General features: G+C 41.5%; 2 protein-coding genes across 5 annotated transcripts in view; one reads left to right on the forward strand and one right to left on the reverse strand.

Moving 5' to 3' along the window:
* The window catches only part of elp4 (elongator acetyltransferase complex subunit 4), a 48703-nt gene extending 47690 nt beyond the window's left edge, over nucleotides 1–1013 (reverse strand). The window contains exons 1-2 of one of the 4 annotated variants that reach the window (XM_058089125.1): nucleotides 676–1006; nucleotides 110–145 (exon numbers count right to left, since the gene is read on the reverse strand). In XM_058089125.1, coding sequence (XP_057945108.1) covers nucleotides 110–145; nucleotides 676–856 — 217 coding nt within the window. In that variant the 5' untranslated portion in view covers nucleotides 857–1006. Of the gene's footprint in view, nucleotides 1–109; nucleotides 146–675 lie in introns of all 4 variants that reach the window. The other 3 variants (XM_058089123.1, XM_058089122.1, XM_058089124.1) reach the window with 3 other exon arrangements.
* On the forward strand, nucleotides 958–17209 carry immp1l (inner mitochondrial membrane peptidase subunit 1). Its single transcript, XM_058089126.1, has 6 exons — nucleotides 958–1283; nucleotides 10014–10124; nucleotides 10197–10285; nucleotides 10801–10927; nucleotides 16353–16463; nucleotides 16994–17209. The coding sequence occupies exons 2-6, from the start codon at nucleotides 10020–10022 to the stop codon at nucleotides 17075–17077; spliced, it is 516 nt and encodes a 171-aa protein (XP_057945109.1). The 5' UTR covers nucleotides 958–1283; nucleotides 10014–10019; the 3' UTR covers nucleotides 17078–17209.
* The last annotated feature ends 1171 nt before the right edge of the window (nucleotides 17210–18380 follow it).

Below are 18380 nucleotides of genomic sequence, written 5' to 3' on the forward strand. Positions count from 1 at the left end.
TCTTATTTGAGTTGTGTAAAATGGATATAACAGACTGCACGACTTGCGTGAGTTTACATGGTAGCCATCCTTTACGTGAAGGTCATGAGAATATGCAGAACCCTCTCACCTATAAGAAGCACCGTTCCAACTGCAAGACCACCACCTGTTTAAGAAACACAAGTTGACCCTTTAACAAAGATACATTCATATTATGATGAGCTGATTTTCCTCACAGTGTCCAATGTGGTGTCTTTAACAAATAGGTGGAGAACTATATTTATCTATTCTATCATAGTACAAATGTAAATCTCTCCAAAAGAAAGTGCCCAACAGTGTCCAAATTATTCAGTTCTTTAGAAACCTGATCAAGGTTAAACTTGCCTACCATGACGTGAAACATGACATGTATCACAATGAAATATAACATACAATTTTCTTCCCAAGTTTCTATAAATATAAATACAAATGATATACATGTACGCATACAAGTACTCTGAGTATGCAAAGACAATAACAAGACAATAACCATTCTATTAAGTATTTATGTTCAAATTATGCAACAAGCTCAACAAAAGTCAAGACTGAATTGTTTTCATTTGTTAATTTAAAGTAAGGCTTCAGTTTCAGTTGCACCAAAAAATCATGTATGCTGTACAGCTAGTGCTAATGCAATGGACATCTCAACAAACTGACCGAACAAATAGTCGAGCGACGTGACACCGGTGGATATTAGGAGCTGTCCATTTTGCACCGATGGTCTTGTACCGGGTATGCTTAATAACCTGTTGCGTGTTTTCTTCTGAAAACTCGTAGTAATTAACTGTTTACAATCGGCTGAGGGTGCACACGCATTGTTGACGGAGGCTGCCATCATACCTTGAAGCGCGATGACTGATTTCCGTGTTTTGGTGCACGTACACCAATCACAGGAAATCTAGGTAAAAAACGACCAATGAAAGAAGCTGTTGTTTTGAGGTTGTAGTCGCAGCGCCCACAATGACCAGAACACTGCCGGAGCATTAATCTACCGGGTACGCTTAATAACCCGTTGCGTGTTTTTTACTGAAAACTCGTAGTAAATAACTGTTTACACCGGGATCGCGTTCACACGCACTGTTGACGGAGGCTGCCATAATTCTTTGAAGCGTGATGACTGATTTCCGTGTTTTGGTGCAACCACGCCAATCACAGAAGACCTTGGTAAGACGAGACCAATGAATGAAGCTGTTGTTTTGAGGTTGTAGTCGAAGCGCCCACAATGACCAGAACATTGCCGGGGCACTGATTCAGTCTTAAATTAGGTAAGTAAGCCGCAGTATGTTAACAATTAACACTATCCAGTGTTTGTCATTTCTATATGTGTATTTACAATTTAGCCAGCAACAATCAAACGCTTTCTGAATTGTCGAACTGTTGCTGATTATTGCTTATTTAGCCAACTGCTGTTGGCGAAGTAACCTTGTCGGGTCATTCAATGTGGCAATGTTACAAAATTTGTATAGAAATTTGTAAAATCAAGTCTGTGATTAATTGAAGTCTGATAAAGCACGACTTTAACTTCAATTTGATACCTCGTTCACTTCTTTACCCCAAACATTAAAATAAAATTAACATTAAAGGTTAGAGCATATTTTTTTATAGTGGAAAATAGTGCCTTTAGTCCCCATTGCTTTAAGAGCCAAGAGAAAAGCTGTGACAGATGACAGCTTTTGTAACATTGCTGCAGCACGCCGTGTATTGGTTTTCACTCTACACAGTGCAAACAGGAATGTGTTTATCGGAATTTTTTAACATTCTTCCCAAAGCACATTGGTAAGGTCACACACTGATGTTGGTGGAGAAGGCCTGATGCTAAGTCTCCGCTCAAATTCATCCCAAAGGTGTTCTGTCGGGTTCAGGTCAGGTCTCTGGGCAAGCCAGTGAAGTTCATCCACAGCAGACTTTGTCATCCATGTCTTTATGGACCTTGCTTGAGGAAGTGGCCCGCTCCAAGCTGTTCCGACAAGGTTGGGAGCATGGAATTGTCCAAAATGTTTTGGTATACCGAAGCATTCAAAGTTCCTTTCATTGGAACTAAGGGGCTAAGCCCAACTCCCGAATAAAAACAACCTCACACCATAATTCCTCCTCCACTAAATTTCACACTTGGCACAATGCAGTCCCAAATATACTGTTCTCCTGGCAACCTCCAAACCCAGACTTGTCCATCAGATTGCCAGATGGAAAAGCGTGATTCATCACTCCAGAGAATGCATCTCCACTGCTCCATGGTCCAGTGGTGGCGTGCTTTACAACACTGCATCCGGTGCTTTGCGTTGCCTTGGTGATGCATGGCTTGGATGCAGCTGCTCGGTCATGGAAACCCATTCCATGAAGCTCTCTGTGTACTGTACATGGTCTAATCTGAAGGCCACATGAAGTTTGGAGCTCTGTAGCAACTGACTGTGCAGGAAGCTGGAGACCTCTTTGCACTATGCGTCTCAGCAACCTCTGACCCCTCTCCATCAGTTTACATGGCCTACCACTTTGTGGCTTAGTTGACTGTGGAATATTCAGGCGCGAGGAAATGTCACAACTGGATTTGTTGCACAGGTGGCATCCGATGACAGTTCCACGCTGGAATTGACTGAGCTCCTGAGAGCGGCCCATTCTTTCATAAATGTTTGGAGAAACAGTCTGCATCCCTGGGTGCTTGATTTTTGCCCAGGCCAGGTCATTAGCATACCTGATTCGGATCATTTGGATGGGTGAGCAAATACTTTTGGTGATATAGTGTATTTCTCATATTTTGGTTAACTCAGTTTAGGCAACCACTCACTATCAAATACAATTCATTTCTACTCCACTGCAAACTACAACCACAATAATGAACATACTGTATTGCTAAAGGTTAGATTTAACTAAGGTATGGATCACACACTGCATATTTATCTGCATATATATAGGAAGTTCTTTATTTTGCAAGAAGTCTTATCCATGTACAAAATTATGTGCTTATAGCCGATCAGGCCGGTGCCGCTGCAGCTTGAGGTTCGATTGTTTTGGAGGTGCACATCAAGGGGGACAAGCAAGCTTGTGTAGCGCATGCCAGATCCTTTGTGGAAATATTTACCCATATTTGAGAACTTGTCATACAAGACCACACTAGTGGAGATGGGGAAAGGTGGGTTTCCTTGATTTAATGTCCACTTTTAACACCGATTAACTGACAAGTGATGTGTAATCCTTAAGACAGCTGGAGAATTGCTTTCTGTGTCAAGTAGAGAGAGGCCAGAGGCAGCCCAAGATCACAGGATACTGTAAAGGCTCCAGAGGAAACAATTGCCCAACTGCTCACTTTACCAACGCTCTGAGCAAGGCAGCCCCGCTGTTTTGACAGTGACGTTGAGATTTATGCGTCCTGACAGAGGACCAAGGGAATACATCATGACTGACGACACTCGGCCCATTTGAGACGAATAAGATGCTCTGACTGACCTGCTTCTCAGCAGGAGAAAGTCCTGCTTGCCTTTCAACATGCAGGAATATGAATATGAAGCTGTAGGAACTCCTCAAGTATAAATCCTGCATCTTGAAAGACCATTATGTACTATTAGAGCTATTATTGTACTATATAGATAGTGTGCATCAGGTAAACAAGGTGAGGGCAGCGGAGCTTTGAATTTTGTAATGCAGGGTGGTCTTAAGGTAGTCATATAGCTGTCAGGCATTACCTTTTATGAGTCTTGGGATTTTTTCTGTTTCATTTGTGGAACCTCTGATGGTAAAATGTAATGACTCCAGAACTGGAAATGAAATAGCTAATTGTTCTGGCTGCTCAGTACAATATATAGAGGAGCTGATTTGGCCATAATAAAAAGACCAGAATTTTCACTCCAAAGCGAGTTGCGTTTAGTGTTTGTCATTCGCAAGCAGTTGTCCTCCTCCTGGTTGTTTGTCACCTTGTCACCACGTCGGTCGGTAAATTTAAGATTCCGCCTACATTTTGTTGACTTTTTACAATTAACAGGCCTTTACCTGTTTTTTTCCGGTCGCTCACAAAATAGAGTAAAAGTAGGATGTTACTTTTCATTGTAACGCAATTCACTTATCAGTAATTGTTCTATTCCAGTACAACAATCACATGCTTAATGAGTTGAGTTCATATTGATGTAGCCAATATTGTGTTACTTGCATTCATGCATTTTCCTTTAATCCCTCTCAACAGTTGGCGTTTTTTTTAACAGGTCTGGGTGGTGGTGTAAGCGCTGTAGTCGAATTGTACAAAAAGACTACTTTTTTCCATGTGTCATTGGTACATGTTTGTGTTTTTGTTAGGGTTATCCAGGAGCTGTATCTGATTGCACTATATAATGGCAGCAGTCATAACATGTCAGACATTTCCTGGTTCTACTGTTTTAGTTTCTTCACTCTATCTTTGCCATTTGCCACAAGTTTTTGTGTCTGAGTAGGGGTGGATGTAAGATTATCATCAACATGCACCATATTTGTTTTTGTTGCCATGGAAGGAAAATAATATTCCATGCACAAAAGAACAATATGCGGTCTCTCCAGGATTTTGCAGCTTTTTTTGTGGTTGTTACATCGGAAAATGTCTGATTTCACGGCACGTGGTTGCTGCAAAATTTGCAATGTTTTGAGTCTGCTTCTGATTTTAAGCATTTGCTATCAAAGTGTTCTTTGAAACCTTTATCCTCCAAAACACAGGATTTCAACAACTCTAATAAAATCTACTTTATTTGCAAATTAAACTCAAATGCAGAGCATTTCTTTTCAAGATTGACAGCAATTTACCATTCTCACAAAATGTCTGTGAACTTTTTTGAGATGGTTGATTTTGTGAGTTTTTCCAAAAAATACGATAGAAGTTGCAGTGTTTTTTAAGTGTTTGACACAATAAAATTGCTGCATAATTGACCATGACGTATTTGCAAAAAACTAAACATAAATAGCAAAGCACGTTTGCAACTACAAATTAACTTTTACTGTTGCTTTTTTTAAATGTCACAAACTAACCTGAGCCGCCAGAGGTGGAAGAGCTACATGCGGGTTGCCAACCACTGGGTTAGACACTTGATGTGTATGTTTGATTAGCTACTTTTGAAAAAAATAGAAAATTTATAATAATGATTTTACAAAATTTGTGGGGAAGTTGAGGGGATTGAATAAAGTTTTGAGGTCTCCCAGATTTGGGATGAATTTGGCAGAATTGGCACGATCGCAAAATCCTGGAGGGTCTGAATATGCACAGGATGGGTATTTGCAAATTTCGTTCTCAACATTAATTCTATCCGAATGGCTTCGATTTAAGCTTCTGAGTATGATAAAATCCCATTAAATGTGGACACATATTTACTTAGAAGTAAAATTTGAAAGAGAAGGAAATCCCCTAAAATCCAAAGTTTATGTTGTGGTTATGTGTCATTCGCTAGTGTTAAAATATAGCGGTCTTTGTCAGGAGTAGGTCAAAGCAAAACACAAACGCCTTTGTCAGTGTGATCCAACACTAGATAAGATCTCTCAGCACCAGGCCTGCACCACATATACACTTGCGGTCAATACAATAAGGCTTAGTGACTACTTTTTCCATTCAGCATAATTGGCTGGGGACTCTGTCAAACCTCACTTCCTTTCAGTTCATAGCAGTTGTATTCACATCACTTGGCTATTATTTGCTCTGGCTTGACCCATTGATTGTTGGTCTAAATCCTCGGCTCTTCAAGTAGTAGCCTCGCTCAGCTGTTTCACGGCTGTGTTGCTGTTAGCAACAATGAAAAGAGCAATATGGAGATCAGTTTCTACCATTAAGCCCACAAATAGAATGGATACCTTGAAATGATGGGGGTTAGACATACAAATATGTGTCTGGGACTATGACATCTGTCACTCTCCATCCAGCCAGGTGTCTGTGTCTAAATCAGCAGGATTAACTCTGATTGCACTGATAGTTGAAACAGACCCCTTTCATAGCCAAACCACCTCCCTTTTATTGTTCACATTAAGATCAAATTAAGCTTTGCGCAACAGGACTAAAGCCCCGCCCTCTTCTGCCTTCTGCTACCCAGAGGAAGACATCAGAGGTGAGATTGGTCGCCTTTCTGATGCTGCCTGCTCCTCCAGACTCTCCCTTCCATCTGTGATCCTCGGGGAGAAGAATATCTGACAAGGGGCTTGTAAGCCTCTTAGCCCCCCTGTTGCCTGGCTCTCTCTCAGCCCATGTTTTCCTAATTTAGTTGTGTAAGGAGTCCACCGTAAGGCCCTTGTGTGGTGTTTGGATTGAGATTGTCTTTGTGGCTCTAATAGACTGGCCATGTATATCAATTAACACTACTCAGCCAATGGCAGGTTCCAGTCACTGGGGATCAGTAGCTGTAATTTCTATTTGAGTATTTCCTTATGGTCCCATTAATGTCTAAATTAGACCATTGTAATTTACGATTTTTACATGGGAATTTTAGGGCCACACTGAAACAAAAAAAACTTTTAAAGTTTAAAACTTTCAACAATTTCAAGGGAAGAAAAGAGTTTTAATATTAATACAATTATAAATAGATACCTTACCTCAATTAGTGAAATTTACTGAAATCGACCCCATGTTCAATTAGTTTGGGTGCGTCATCCACAACAAGTAAATGCCTCTACCCAAATAGGCGCTTCCTTTTTCCCAAACCCAACAAACATTAATGACATCAGTTTGTATGTGTTAATTTGATGGTCGTCTTTGCGACAATTGTTAGATTTTGCAAACTTTCACTTTCATTTTACACAAAAAACAATTGCAAATTTATCAAGGTTTATCATTTCCACTTTGCGCTATTTGTTCAATTTGGACAGCTGGGTGACATTAATATTTTCATTTTATTCATGTATGTGACATTTGTTCCCTGTGAGTCAATGGTCTTCCTTTGCTAAGAGGATCACAGAGTTAAACACACAATGAGGTGTTGCCATCAGCAGCTATTCATTTGGGAGCTCCCTCTATTTTCTGCACTGTAGCACTGTGTTGTGACTGTGGGAGGCCAGTGGCCACAGATGGTTCTGCACAGAGTGCTGTGCTGACTTTCTTTGTATTCCCTTGAACATGTTTAGCGTGTAATCCTGGATTAGCGGAGAGACTTTGTGTTAATTTACAGCTGTAAATCAGCATTCGATTAATGTCGCAGCTCACACATATGTGCTGGGTATTAAGGGGCAAGACATAGTGTTGGCTTTGCTGACTCTGGGGAATCAGCAGTAATAGAGATCCAATCGCATGTCTCTGTGGATGTCCACCTCGCGCTACATCCCAAAAGAGCAACTGCAACTCACACATAGGTGATGCTTTTGTGTCTGCACATTCACACCACATGCGTGCACACACAGCACACACTATCAATGACAGAGTGCCTCTGAAAACCAGGCGGCTGCATATGGACTCTCTTGATATCAGCCACTGGCCGTGTGATCTTGTTATGCAAAGTCCCTTAATCCCCACCTATGCTGAATGCACATTGGAATGGAGAAGGGGGGGTCACTGATATGAAGGCAGCTGTACAGGACGCTGTCCACTGTAGAAAAGATTTCTGATCTCCATTCTAGCAGAAGAAATAGCCCATGTCTGTGCTTTGCACCAATACCATGAGGAGGTGAGTGGATGAAGACAAATTCACTTGAACATGAGACCTTATTGCCGACTTGTGATTCACATTAACCTTTAGACTGCTTACTTTCAAACATAGGAATCAGATCTAGATATTTTATAGTCTGACTTGAGTGTGCAAACCCTCCTCTCGAATGACCAACAGCACAAAAGAACACCAAGAGACACCAGCGTGTCCTACCCTGGCTCACTCCTGCTCCTACAAACCCTAATGCAGAGCTTAACTGGTGGCCGTAAGGGCAGTAGTAGTTGCTTTTAGAGCATTATTTCCTGCGTGTATAGGAGGATGCAGCACACCTTCTATAATTTTGAATCAATATTTGCATAAAAGTTATTTTTGGAAAACACTGATTAGTAACACTCTCTTTGATTGGTTGCTCACTGAGTTGAGAAGGAAAGTTGACCCCCGAAAACACCGCCCCCTAGCTTTTTGCTAGAGAATTGCACGTAATGCCATCAACCCTGACAAAGAGTGATAAAAGGATCAAGTAGGAGTGCAGTCATGTCACCTGGTGTGTTTTTGGGACTGGAAATGTTAGACCAGTAAGGCCGCTGAATGTGTCATAGAAACTGACATGGTAGGGATAAAACAATAGGCAGAAGGTTTAATAGGTGGAATGTAGTCGGCATGAATGGGAACACATTGTGTATGTTTGTGTGAGTGTGTTCAAAATGTGTGTGTGTGGGGGGGGGGGGGGGTAATGGGATTAGGGGTAACACCTTTGGCGAGGCTGCAAGAGCCACCTGACACTCGGTCTGTTGAGAGCCTAGGGAGAGAGTGGGGTGGAGGAGGCCGGGCTAAGGAGAAATTGGGGGTCTAATCCGTGTCCATCTTTGGGAAGTCATTCCCTGAGCTCTGAGGATTTGGGGCTTTGGTTTCCGCTCTGCTTGCTTTGGTTAATAATACCCTGGGAGGGGACGAAGACATGGGGGAACGGGACAGAAGGAGCCCGGGAGATGGAGAAAAAAATATTTCTTTACCCTGTGGTGGCCTGGCAGGATAGCGGCCTGTGCTAAAGTTGTTTGAAGAACAGACTAAGCTTAAAGCCAAGCTGTAGCTATTCTTCTCTAATCATGTTCACGTTCTGTCTGTTGGTGCAGGTGGACTGTGTATGCACTGTGCATGACTTGTGTACTGATAGTCCTTGCCCTGTCTATACAGCACCTTGAGTAAAAGTCAATATGCTAAGTGTGACTGGGATGTTTGCTCACAAAGCGCACATATCTTGTACGCGTTTATGTCACTGTGTTTTTCAGTTCACCCTGATGGCTCCTTGTGTTGTCTTTGTGTTTCTATGGTGCTGACAGAAGCTGATAACTGCTCTAATTATTGATGTGCCATCGTGGTGAAGGCAGTGTGAGCAACAAGCAACAAAAAGTGCAGGGCTTGCCTTGTGTGCTAGTGTCACAGCTTCGGTGTTTTGTCCATCACCTGAGCTCCAAGTGTTGATTGGTCTGTCGTACATTGGGTCAAAGTTCAAGGCAGTTTTGTGGTGTGAACTAGCTTCTGAGAATGAAACACCAGGGAACGTGCCATCTTAGCCAACTGTGACAACCTTGTCTACACCCTGAAGAAATTAAGCCCCAAATAGCTTGTGCTTTGAGAAAGGTGGTATAAGCCATTGACTTAAGGACTGTTTACACTACACTACAGTCTTTTACTGAATATGGATCAGAACTGTTTACAAATGTGGTATGAAAAAGTTTGGGCATCCCAGATAATTTTCCTTTATAAATTACTGGTTGTCGGAACCAACAATTTCAAATAAATAAATCAAATAGCAGACAAACACAGTGATGGATGGAAGTGAAATGAAGTTGATAGGATTTACAGAAAGTGTGCAATAATTATTTAAACAAAAGTAGGCAGGTGCATAAATTTGAGCAGCCTTATGGTTTTATTGATTGGAATACCTTTAGCACTAATTATTGGAACACAAAATTTGTTTGGCAAACTCTGACCCTTGACCTTCCTGCACAGGTGAAGCCAATCATGTAAAAGGGTATTTGGCACTCTTGCTCGTATTATTAGAATTGTATCCTATAAACTTCACTTCTCATCTATCACAGTGTTTGTCTGCTATATGATATATTTAACTGAAATTGCTGATTCAAACAGCCAGTGATTTTAAGGAAAATCTTGAAAATTACCAGGGGTGCCCAAACTTACCTGATATGTTTACTCTGGTCAAACAAGTTCCTATGCCGCTGCTTTCTTCTTTATCTCTAATTTATTTTTTTTAGAAATGTCAGATATCTCCAGGAAATCAGACACGACAAGTGTTACTTTCTTCGTTTCTTACTGAATAGCATCCTGTCCGCTCTTTGGTCGGTCAATGAAACTCTCGCCTATTGGTCTTCATGATTCATGATTCATGATTTTGCTCTATAGGTGGAGATGTTCCGCCGAGTGATCGGGAAGACCTTGGGGTTTTTTGGCTACACCATCCAGTATGGCTGCATTGCACATTGCGCCTTTGAGTACATCGGAGAGATTGTGGTGGTTTGTATATTTACAGAAAAGATGTCTGGTAACATTTTTACTTCAATTACATTTGTTGCTGTTGTTTTCCAGTGCTCTGGTCCATCAATGGAGCCCACCATTGTAAACAAAGATGTTGTTTTCTCTGAAAGGATGAGTCGGCATCTTTGCAAAATACAAAAGTAGGTGATATTTTGTATTTTGTAGTTTTGTTCTCTATGTGCTGAGTAGCTACACTATGTATACACACATGTAATTACTTCAAGTGCAAAAATGAATGGGCAATTTTATTATTTTTTAATTGAACTTGAATCTGTGTCAGCTGAGCATGAAGAAATTCAAGTGTTTATAGTGAGTACGGTCCCCCGAGTAAATACTTCCCCCCACCAACGTTCCTTTTCACAAGTGTGCAACTCGACTTGTTTTAATTTATCATTTATACCGGTATTAGTCATTTTCTAATCATTAGAAGACCGGTATATAAAAATCGCCCAAACCTAATTATTATTAGCACTGGAAATGCTTTTCAAAGTGATGTCAAAGATGTCAACCCATTTTTGTGACACATTCATATTTTTTATGTCTGTTACAATTTGGATTAGCTATAAATCATGTTCTGTTTCAGTTATTTGTTGCATTATGTTTTATATATACCCCTAAAACTGAGACTAAATAACTGCCTCCATGTTTTTTCCAGGGGTGATATTGTCATTGCAAAAAGCCTTTTTGACCCCAATATGAATATTTGTAAAAGGGTAATTGGCTTGGAAGGTGACAAAGTCTGCACAAGTGGTCCATCTGATCTTTTCAAGACCCATACATATGTGAGTATACCTATGCTAAATGTCAAACTGTATTATACTGTACTTTGCTGATATGGGGGTTTAAATTTGTGACTGAATCGACAATTTATTTCACCCCTATTAGACATAAACAATCTCTGCACATAATGAAAATGTCTTTGTGTACTGCGACCTCCATTATTGTTTGCGTTTATATGCCATAGACCGATTTTGCACTATTGTACTATTGGTCAAAGTATCAGCTTCTGACAACACCTATGTTTTGTCAGTGAGAAACCTAGAAAGTGAACAGGGGCTCTGCTGGTGAAACGACTGTCATTGCTTTTCTATTACTGCTCTCCCCAAACGCCCACAGCTCAGGCCTGCAATCTCTCTGAAGCCTGTTGGCGTTAGTGCCAACTGAATGGACAGACTGATGGGTGGGCGGAGGTGTGTGTATGTGTGCGTGTGTGTGTATACATTGTTCTGCAAACCAAAGATTGCATTTAGGTTGCATGTCTTTGAATTTATTGTGTCTTATGGACCCAGGGCAGACCGGCGAGTGGGTCTGGCGAAACGTTGGGCAGGGTCGAGTGCAAAGCCTCATTCAGTGTTTGGAACAGAAAATGAATTCTCTATCTCTTTCTCCCTACTAGATTCACGCCCACAAACAGAACTCGGCTTGTGATAGGGGACATCTTTGCATCTTATTTTATGATTCAAGATAGATAGACATAATAGAGACTTAGTTGAAGCTGAATCAGTAGCATAATGGTGTAATTTAATATTGATGGGGGGGGGGGGGGGTAGGAAACACAATAATATTTGCTTTAGGTGCAAAACCAAGCTAATAAGGCAATATTATAATTTCATCCAGATTAGGTAGCATCCATTGAGACACAATGTGGGTTGTGGATACCAGCATTTTGTTAATATTCTAGGGCCCTATAATTTCCGCTGAATCGCGGGGCGGAATTGCTCAATAAAATCGAATCAACTGTTAAATGTGGAATTACGTCTATATATTGGACATAATGTGAATCAAATGCTGTAATCGTGAGGAAAAGGAATGTTTGTATGGTTAGATATTTCAGCATTCATAGCTGCATGGCTTTACAAACACTAAGCAGCCGGAAGTAAGGCCGGTTAGTGTATAAACACTTTTCACCGAGCATGAGCTTACGTACAGAAATGGCCAGTCTGAACGTAACTTTCTGTCCTCTATGCATCTGTCTGCCTGCCAAGAAGGTCCGCTGGGGAATATAATAATAATTCTTCTTACCAAAGAACCCTCGGTTTTGGGTAATAAGAACGTAAAGTTGACTCTGTGGTTGTTATTTCATGTCGAGAGGGCTCTGATAATGTTAAAAGCCCTATCTACATGATCATACACAGGTTTTCACAATGAAAATATTCTGTATGTTAATATTGAATCCTACCTTGCGTAAATTAAGTTATTGTGGTCGAGTCTGGGACCAGTGAACCGCAATAAACGAGCGGCGACTATATGGGAAATACTGAGCTTACATGCATATTGCAGCGTAATGTACAGTATGTTTGCCCTTTTAATGTAAAGTTTCCACAAAAAGGAGTGCACCTATCTCACGATTCCTAATTTTTTGTTCTCGTGTTTGACACACAGATGATGTTCATGTTTGTGTTTGTGTGCGCGTGTGTGTGTGTGAGTGACTATTGGGATGATGTGAGGCATTATGGGACTGTAAAGATGAGTTTCACAAGGTGGTCGCTGTCATCGCCTCCTTTTTGCAGTGACAGGCAGACATGTCATCTCCACCCTCAGAGATCCAACTGCAGGCTAATTGCACTGTCACCTTTTTAGGAATCATCTCGGTGCCTGAGCTTTTGTGTCAAAACAATGACACTTGATCCCTAATATTACTGCACGCTGGCAAAGAAAGTGAGGGAGAGAGAGACAGATCAAATCCCCCATCTAATGCTTTGGATGCGCTACAGATTGACAGAGCAAGATAGTGAAAGATGAACTCTGTATGGTTGCATGTATTTAGTTTGGCACCTCAATCATGTTAACATAATGAGTGCGGTAATAATGTGGACGTTTAACAACACGCCTCCACACTGAGGCGACCTGCGGTTTCAGCCCCTGACAGGTAGACAATGCTTCACATCAAGTCAGCCTATACCACCAACAGCTTCCCATACTGTCATCCATCATACCAAGCATGTCGGCAATAGCAGAGTGACAATGCATATTACTCACTATTACAAGTCAGGAATCACTTTTGTCACAAGCAGCAATAAAGACTTTAATTAATGGATTTTATTAATAACGTTTAACACTTGGCATGAGATAGGGGTAGGACCAGACAAGCTTTACGGATTCCTACTTCTTTTTGACATGTTTAACTACTTTTACGGCAAACTCTGACATGTTGACTTTATTAATATGATATGGTACTTGTAAATATTTTAACAAGCTCTAAATAAATTTTGACTGATTGAGAACCTTAGAAACATGTCAGTAGAATGCAAAGAAGATAATGCTTATCTTTGCACTGAGCGTAGGTAAAAACAGCCTTTCTCTAACTCTATTGCATGGTGGTGTTAACCGACTGCTTCTCTTCTACACGTCTCCACAATCCATTATAATCTAATACATTACTGACACCTATTGACAAGAATAATACATATGACTTGTCTTTCACTATTTTTGACTAATAATAGGCCATAGTCTCTCACCTGCAGACAGCTGGGATAGGCTCTAGCACCTCCTGCGAACCTCGTGAGGATAAGCAGTACAAAATGAATGAATGAATGACTGAATGAATAGGCTGTAGTCAACCACAAAACAGCAACCATTTACTTATTGCTTAATTTTTGAAAAACCATGATAAAGTGAGTGAGCGATGTTCGAACCACATTGTAGCCAGGGAAGACTGTAGTCTTTTAGTCTTATAGCTTTTAACTCCAGTGTTTCCTCAGGGGGGGTCCTCCACACTGGGGGCTGTGTCGGGTCTGCTGAGGGGGTGCCATCCTTGGGTCCCTTCGACCCGGCCGGCGGGGGGTTCCTCCCTTTAATGTGGCGGTCCGCCCGTCTGTCGGAGTCGGGGGGGCCCGGTGCTGGTCCCCCGATGGCACGGCCTGCGGCTCCTCCCAGTGTGGACGGCCCCAAAGGTGGCGTTTCCTTGATCCTCAGTGCCATGCCATGTCTCCCTACCTGTGTGTGATTGTGTGTGTGTGTGTGTGTGTGTGTGTCTAGTATGGAGGGTGGGAGGGAGGGACTTTCTTAGTAATTGTTTTTCCTTTTAATTGTGGTAATTGTTTTTAATTTTGTAAAGCACTTTGTGTTGCATGTCTTTGCAGGAAAAGTGCTATACAAATAAAGTTGATTTGATTTGTACATCCCTCCTGCCTTCATGAGTTGTCTTTAATGTCCTTGTGGTCAAGGTGGTGTCATCTTCAACATTTTTCTAATTCCTTGATGTCTTTGACTGCAAGGACAATGATGTCAGTATTGTGCTTTGCCAGATGCTCATTTATGTAGACGTTTGTACATTTCAGCTTGCTTCTCTGCTCCCGCCATGACACTTTTTTTTTTAATGGTGAACTTTGTGATAGTGACAGGTGTGTTGTTGTTGTTATTCATGCCAGACATTAGAATGACTGTATCGATGTTACTGACATCCACATTCATGCCTTTAGACTGCAGAAAGGTGTCCACTTTTTTTCTCTGTTGAAGCGACATCTGTTGTTGATCCTCGCTCCCTCCACCCATTCCTTGTTGTTGTGTCACTAGGCTAGACACTTCACGTAACTTGCCTCCAGTGCTGCCCACACTGGCGTATGAATGAATGTTTGGTGGTGGTCAGAAAGCCAATAGGCACAAATTGGCAGCCATGTTTCCATCAGACTACCTCGGAGCAGATGCGGCTACAAATATAGGAAACTAGCCCTCATGTGCAAGTTATTGACTGATAACAAGCCCGCGAACATTACGAGACAAGTTTACCAACTTTAGATAAAAAATGAAAGAGGACATATGGATAGAAATTACAAAAATAAACTCGTTATACAAGTTTAACCTGTTGCTGCCTTACTGTGCGCGCCAGAGTATTTTAATCTACAGTCTCCAGTTTGATACAGTGATTCCTCCCCATAATTTTGTTTTTTGTTGTTTTTAGGTTTGCTGAAATTCTTATTGGCAGACATGGTATTTAGTAACATAATGATGCCATTTCAATTAATTTTTTCTCTACATCGGCTACAGACAATATACTCTATCCTGCTATTGTGGTTTGTCTTCTCGGGTGAATGTCATTTCTTGAACTTTACTTACTGTACCATAATTACAATTACTCCTCTCTGTCAATGCTGTCAAAGTTTCCACTCTCTTAAGAAATTGACCAAACTGGGGGAATCGGTTCTCTAGCTAACAATTGAGTGCAAAGAAGGTTCTGCTCATAGCTAGATGACGAACGGCAGTGCGTCTTTTTTTGCCATTGCTTGGGAGCCGGCATATGTTACCATGTTAATGAGGTGTAATGGTGGGAATCCAGCATGCTGACATATGGTTCTCAGATGACTCCTTTAATGATATTCATTTGTGTTGTCGTTATTCACCGAGTTGTTTACCCCGTGTTAGGTCAACATGTCAGTAGCTCGTGATTATGTCATATCATCTGTCTCAATTATGGAAGATGAAACAAAACGGGACCGTTTCTGCTGCTGGACAGACAATTGGAGAGCCGAGTGGTGCCGGTGGAGTAAGGAATTTATGATGTCGCCGTAGCGTGGACAATGTCCGATATCTCTATTGCTATTATTCCAGAGGACTTTTTCTGTTAAAAAGTTAGCCAACACAAAAATAGACTTGCGGATTGTGATGCCCATTATGACAATATAATGTGTTGTTGATCCTGTCTGCACATATAGGGGGGACAGCGCACTTAATTAGGGCCTTGACAAGCCTACTCTCCTAAAGTGATGAGATTAATCATAATTGGTGTCATTGTGAATTAGAGCCTGCTTGGATGACCACCCCACTGGCAGGTCGGACCGCGGTGGAGACCCTTGGACACTGCTGCTAGCCGCAGCTTAGCACTCTTTCGCTCGCTCTCTCCCCCTCTTTCTCTCCTTTGCTCTCTCGCTCATTCTCTGCACAGCTATCTCAGGCCACTCTCCTGCTTTGAGGGGCGCAGATCTCAGCCAACAGACTAATGACCCCGTTTGAAGTTTTCCTAAATCCCACTACGACCCTGCCCGTTACCCATGACCCTTCTTCTAAGACCGTATGGGGTTAAAGAGGGACATGCAGGTTGATGTTAAAATGAGGAGGGAGGGATGAGTTGTGAAATGTGTGTGTAGGGGGAGAGGGGCATGGTTTAAAAAAAAATCTAATCACACATTGTCTCAGCACTTGACCTTCTTTTGGGATATACAAGAAAGTATACAATTAATACATGTTGCCCTCTCATTATGTCTTGTGTAGGTGCCAAAAGGTCACGTATGGCTTGAAGGGGATAACCTTACGAACTCGACTGACTCAAGGAGCTATGGCCCAACTCCCTATGCCCTCATCAGAGGCCGTGTTTGCTTGAAGGTAACACAGGATCATGTATGCTTAAGTGGTACACTGACTTACCTGAGTAGTATTATATAATTTTAAGATATTTCAGTCATATTTTCATAGGCGTTGGCCAAGCCATGCACTATTTTTCAGTATCATTTAACTGTATTTGGTTTTATGAAGCCACAATGGCCATTGTAAGCACCATTCAAAGACATGAGTCAGTTGGAAGTTCAAAGCAAGTGTGTTTGATTGACCAAAGCCTGAACAACATATTGTCTAGCTTTCCATTCTGCTGTGTTGTCATGTCACGGGATGTCATAGCAACCACGACCCTGGAAACAGGTCAGCCAACCTTCTGTCCATCTGATTGGGCAGCGGCACTCCACTGGAGGGCCTACTGCGACAGCTGATGAAATACCAAGATCGTGTTTAAATTCTTAACACGTCATTAAATGCCATATTAGCCAATGTGTCTAGGAAATTGGACTTGTGATGCTTATAAGTCAGGCCTACGATGTTTGCATTATTTGTTTTTTTTTTTCCTGTCTGCCCTAAAACAGCTCTGGCCCCCGCATAATTTTGGGACCCTCAGTGAAAGTCCAACCAGACGGATCACTGAAGATCAGAATGAAGATTTGGATTGATGCTTTACCTTATGGGTGCTCATTAATTTACATTTTTTTCCAATTTTTAAATAAAGTATTTATTTATACATAAATTAAAGCAGACTTTGTGCTAAGTATTTTTTTAATTCGACCTGCGATGGATACTCGGACTGACTGATAATCTTAACAGGTAAGGACATTAATGTGTGAAACTGCATAGACAAAAAGAAAAATATAAATCCGCAAGATGTTTCTATCCTGTATCCTGTATCTAAAATCATCACAGATCATCTAATGCACCTTTTCCCTCATTTTTCTACATTGTACTATCGTGCAATTTGAGCTATGAATTTCATGTTTACCTTTTCTGAGTGGTGTAGCTAAACAAAAGACCCCTTGTTGTTTAATTATTTCTTAGGCTACCAGGGCAATTGGAAATGTGTTAACATTTGCCATTCAAGCATACAATATTAATAAGCACTTAGTGAAGACCACACAAGAGGACAACACAACTGAAAACCTCTGAGGCTCACTGCCTAAATTACTATAAATTAATTCTGGAGATGTCTTTGTGGTTTTGTCCAACACGTTTCTAAGATTATTTTTATGTTCTATATCATATTTTCTAATAGTAGTTTCCTGTCAGTACACATAAGACAAAAAATAAAACCTAGCATCCTTGCCTTATTTCCATTTTTTAGCACTAATGTAGAGATTTTGATCCACTGATACTGTTTCCTTTTTGCAGGGACGACTGAAAGAGTTTGAGCAGTGACAACCCCCGCAGGTTGTGGTATCATAATGCTTTCATCACGCTGCTGACTCCTGCAAAAAGCGCTGCTGTGCTGCTGCTGTCATTTCTTAAAGGCCCCGTGCTCTTCTTGGACACAGGGCATAAGAGTACATTCACATAGTGAGCTGTTGGAAGCTCAGCTGGTCATTCTCCGAGGCAGAGAGGGACTCTTCTTCTTCCTCCCAAGCTCCCTAAGGGAAGTGTGTTCCAGGCAGCCGTGGGTCCCTGTCCAGCTGCTTCCTCTGTCTGGAGGGGGGCCAGAGGGTCAGCGACAAGGCTCCGTGTGACACTGAATTATCTGCCTGAGTGTGATTGTGCCTGCTGGGAGGGATGCTCAAGATTGTGAGAGAGTATGTGTGTGTGCAGCTGAAGGAGAAAAATCTTTATGTGGGCTTTTGCTTCAAGCACATCTTTGTTTGTCAAGGTTTAATATTCATCTGCTGCGTGTCAACACAGTGCCAGTGTTGGGCTGAAATGCTGACACGAGTAATCGTGGAGTGTAATCGTGTAAAGAAAAAAATGCTGGCCTATAGAGGGAGCCCTGCTTGG

This window comes from Doryrhamphus excisus, chromosome 12, assembly GCF_030265055.1.
Source record: "Doryrhamphus excisus isolate RoL2022-K1 chromosome 12, RoL_Dexc_1.0, whole genome shotgun sequence".
Taxonomy (NCBI): Eukaryota; Metazoa; Chordata; class Actinopteri; order Syngnathiformes; family Syngnathidae; genus Doryrhamphus; species Doryrhamphus excisus.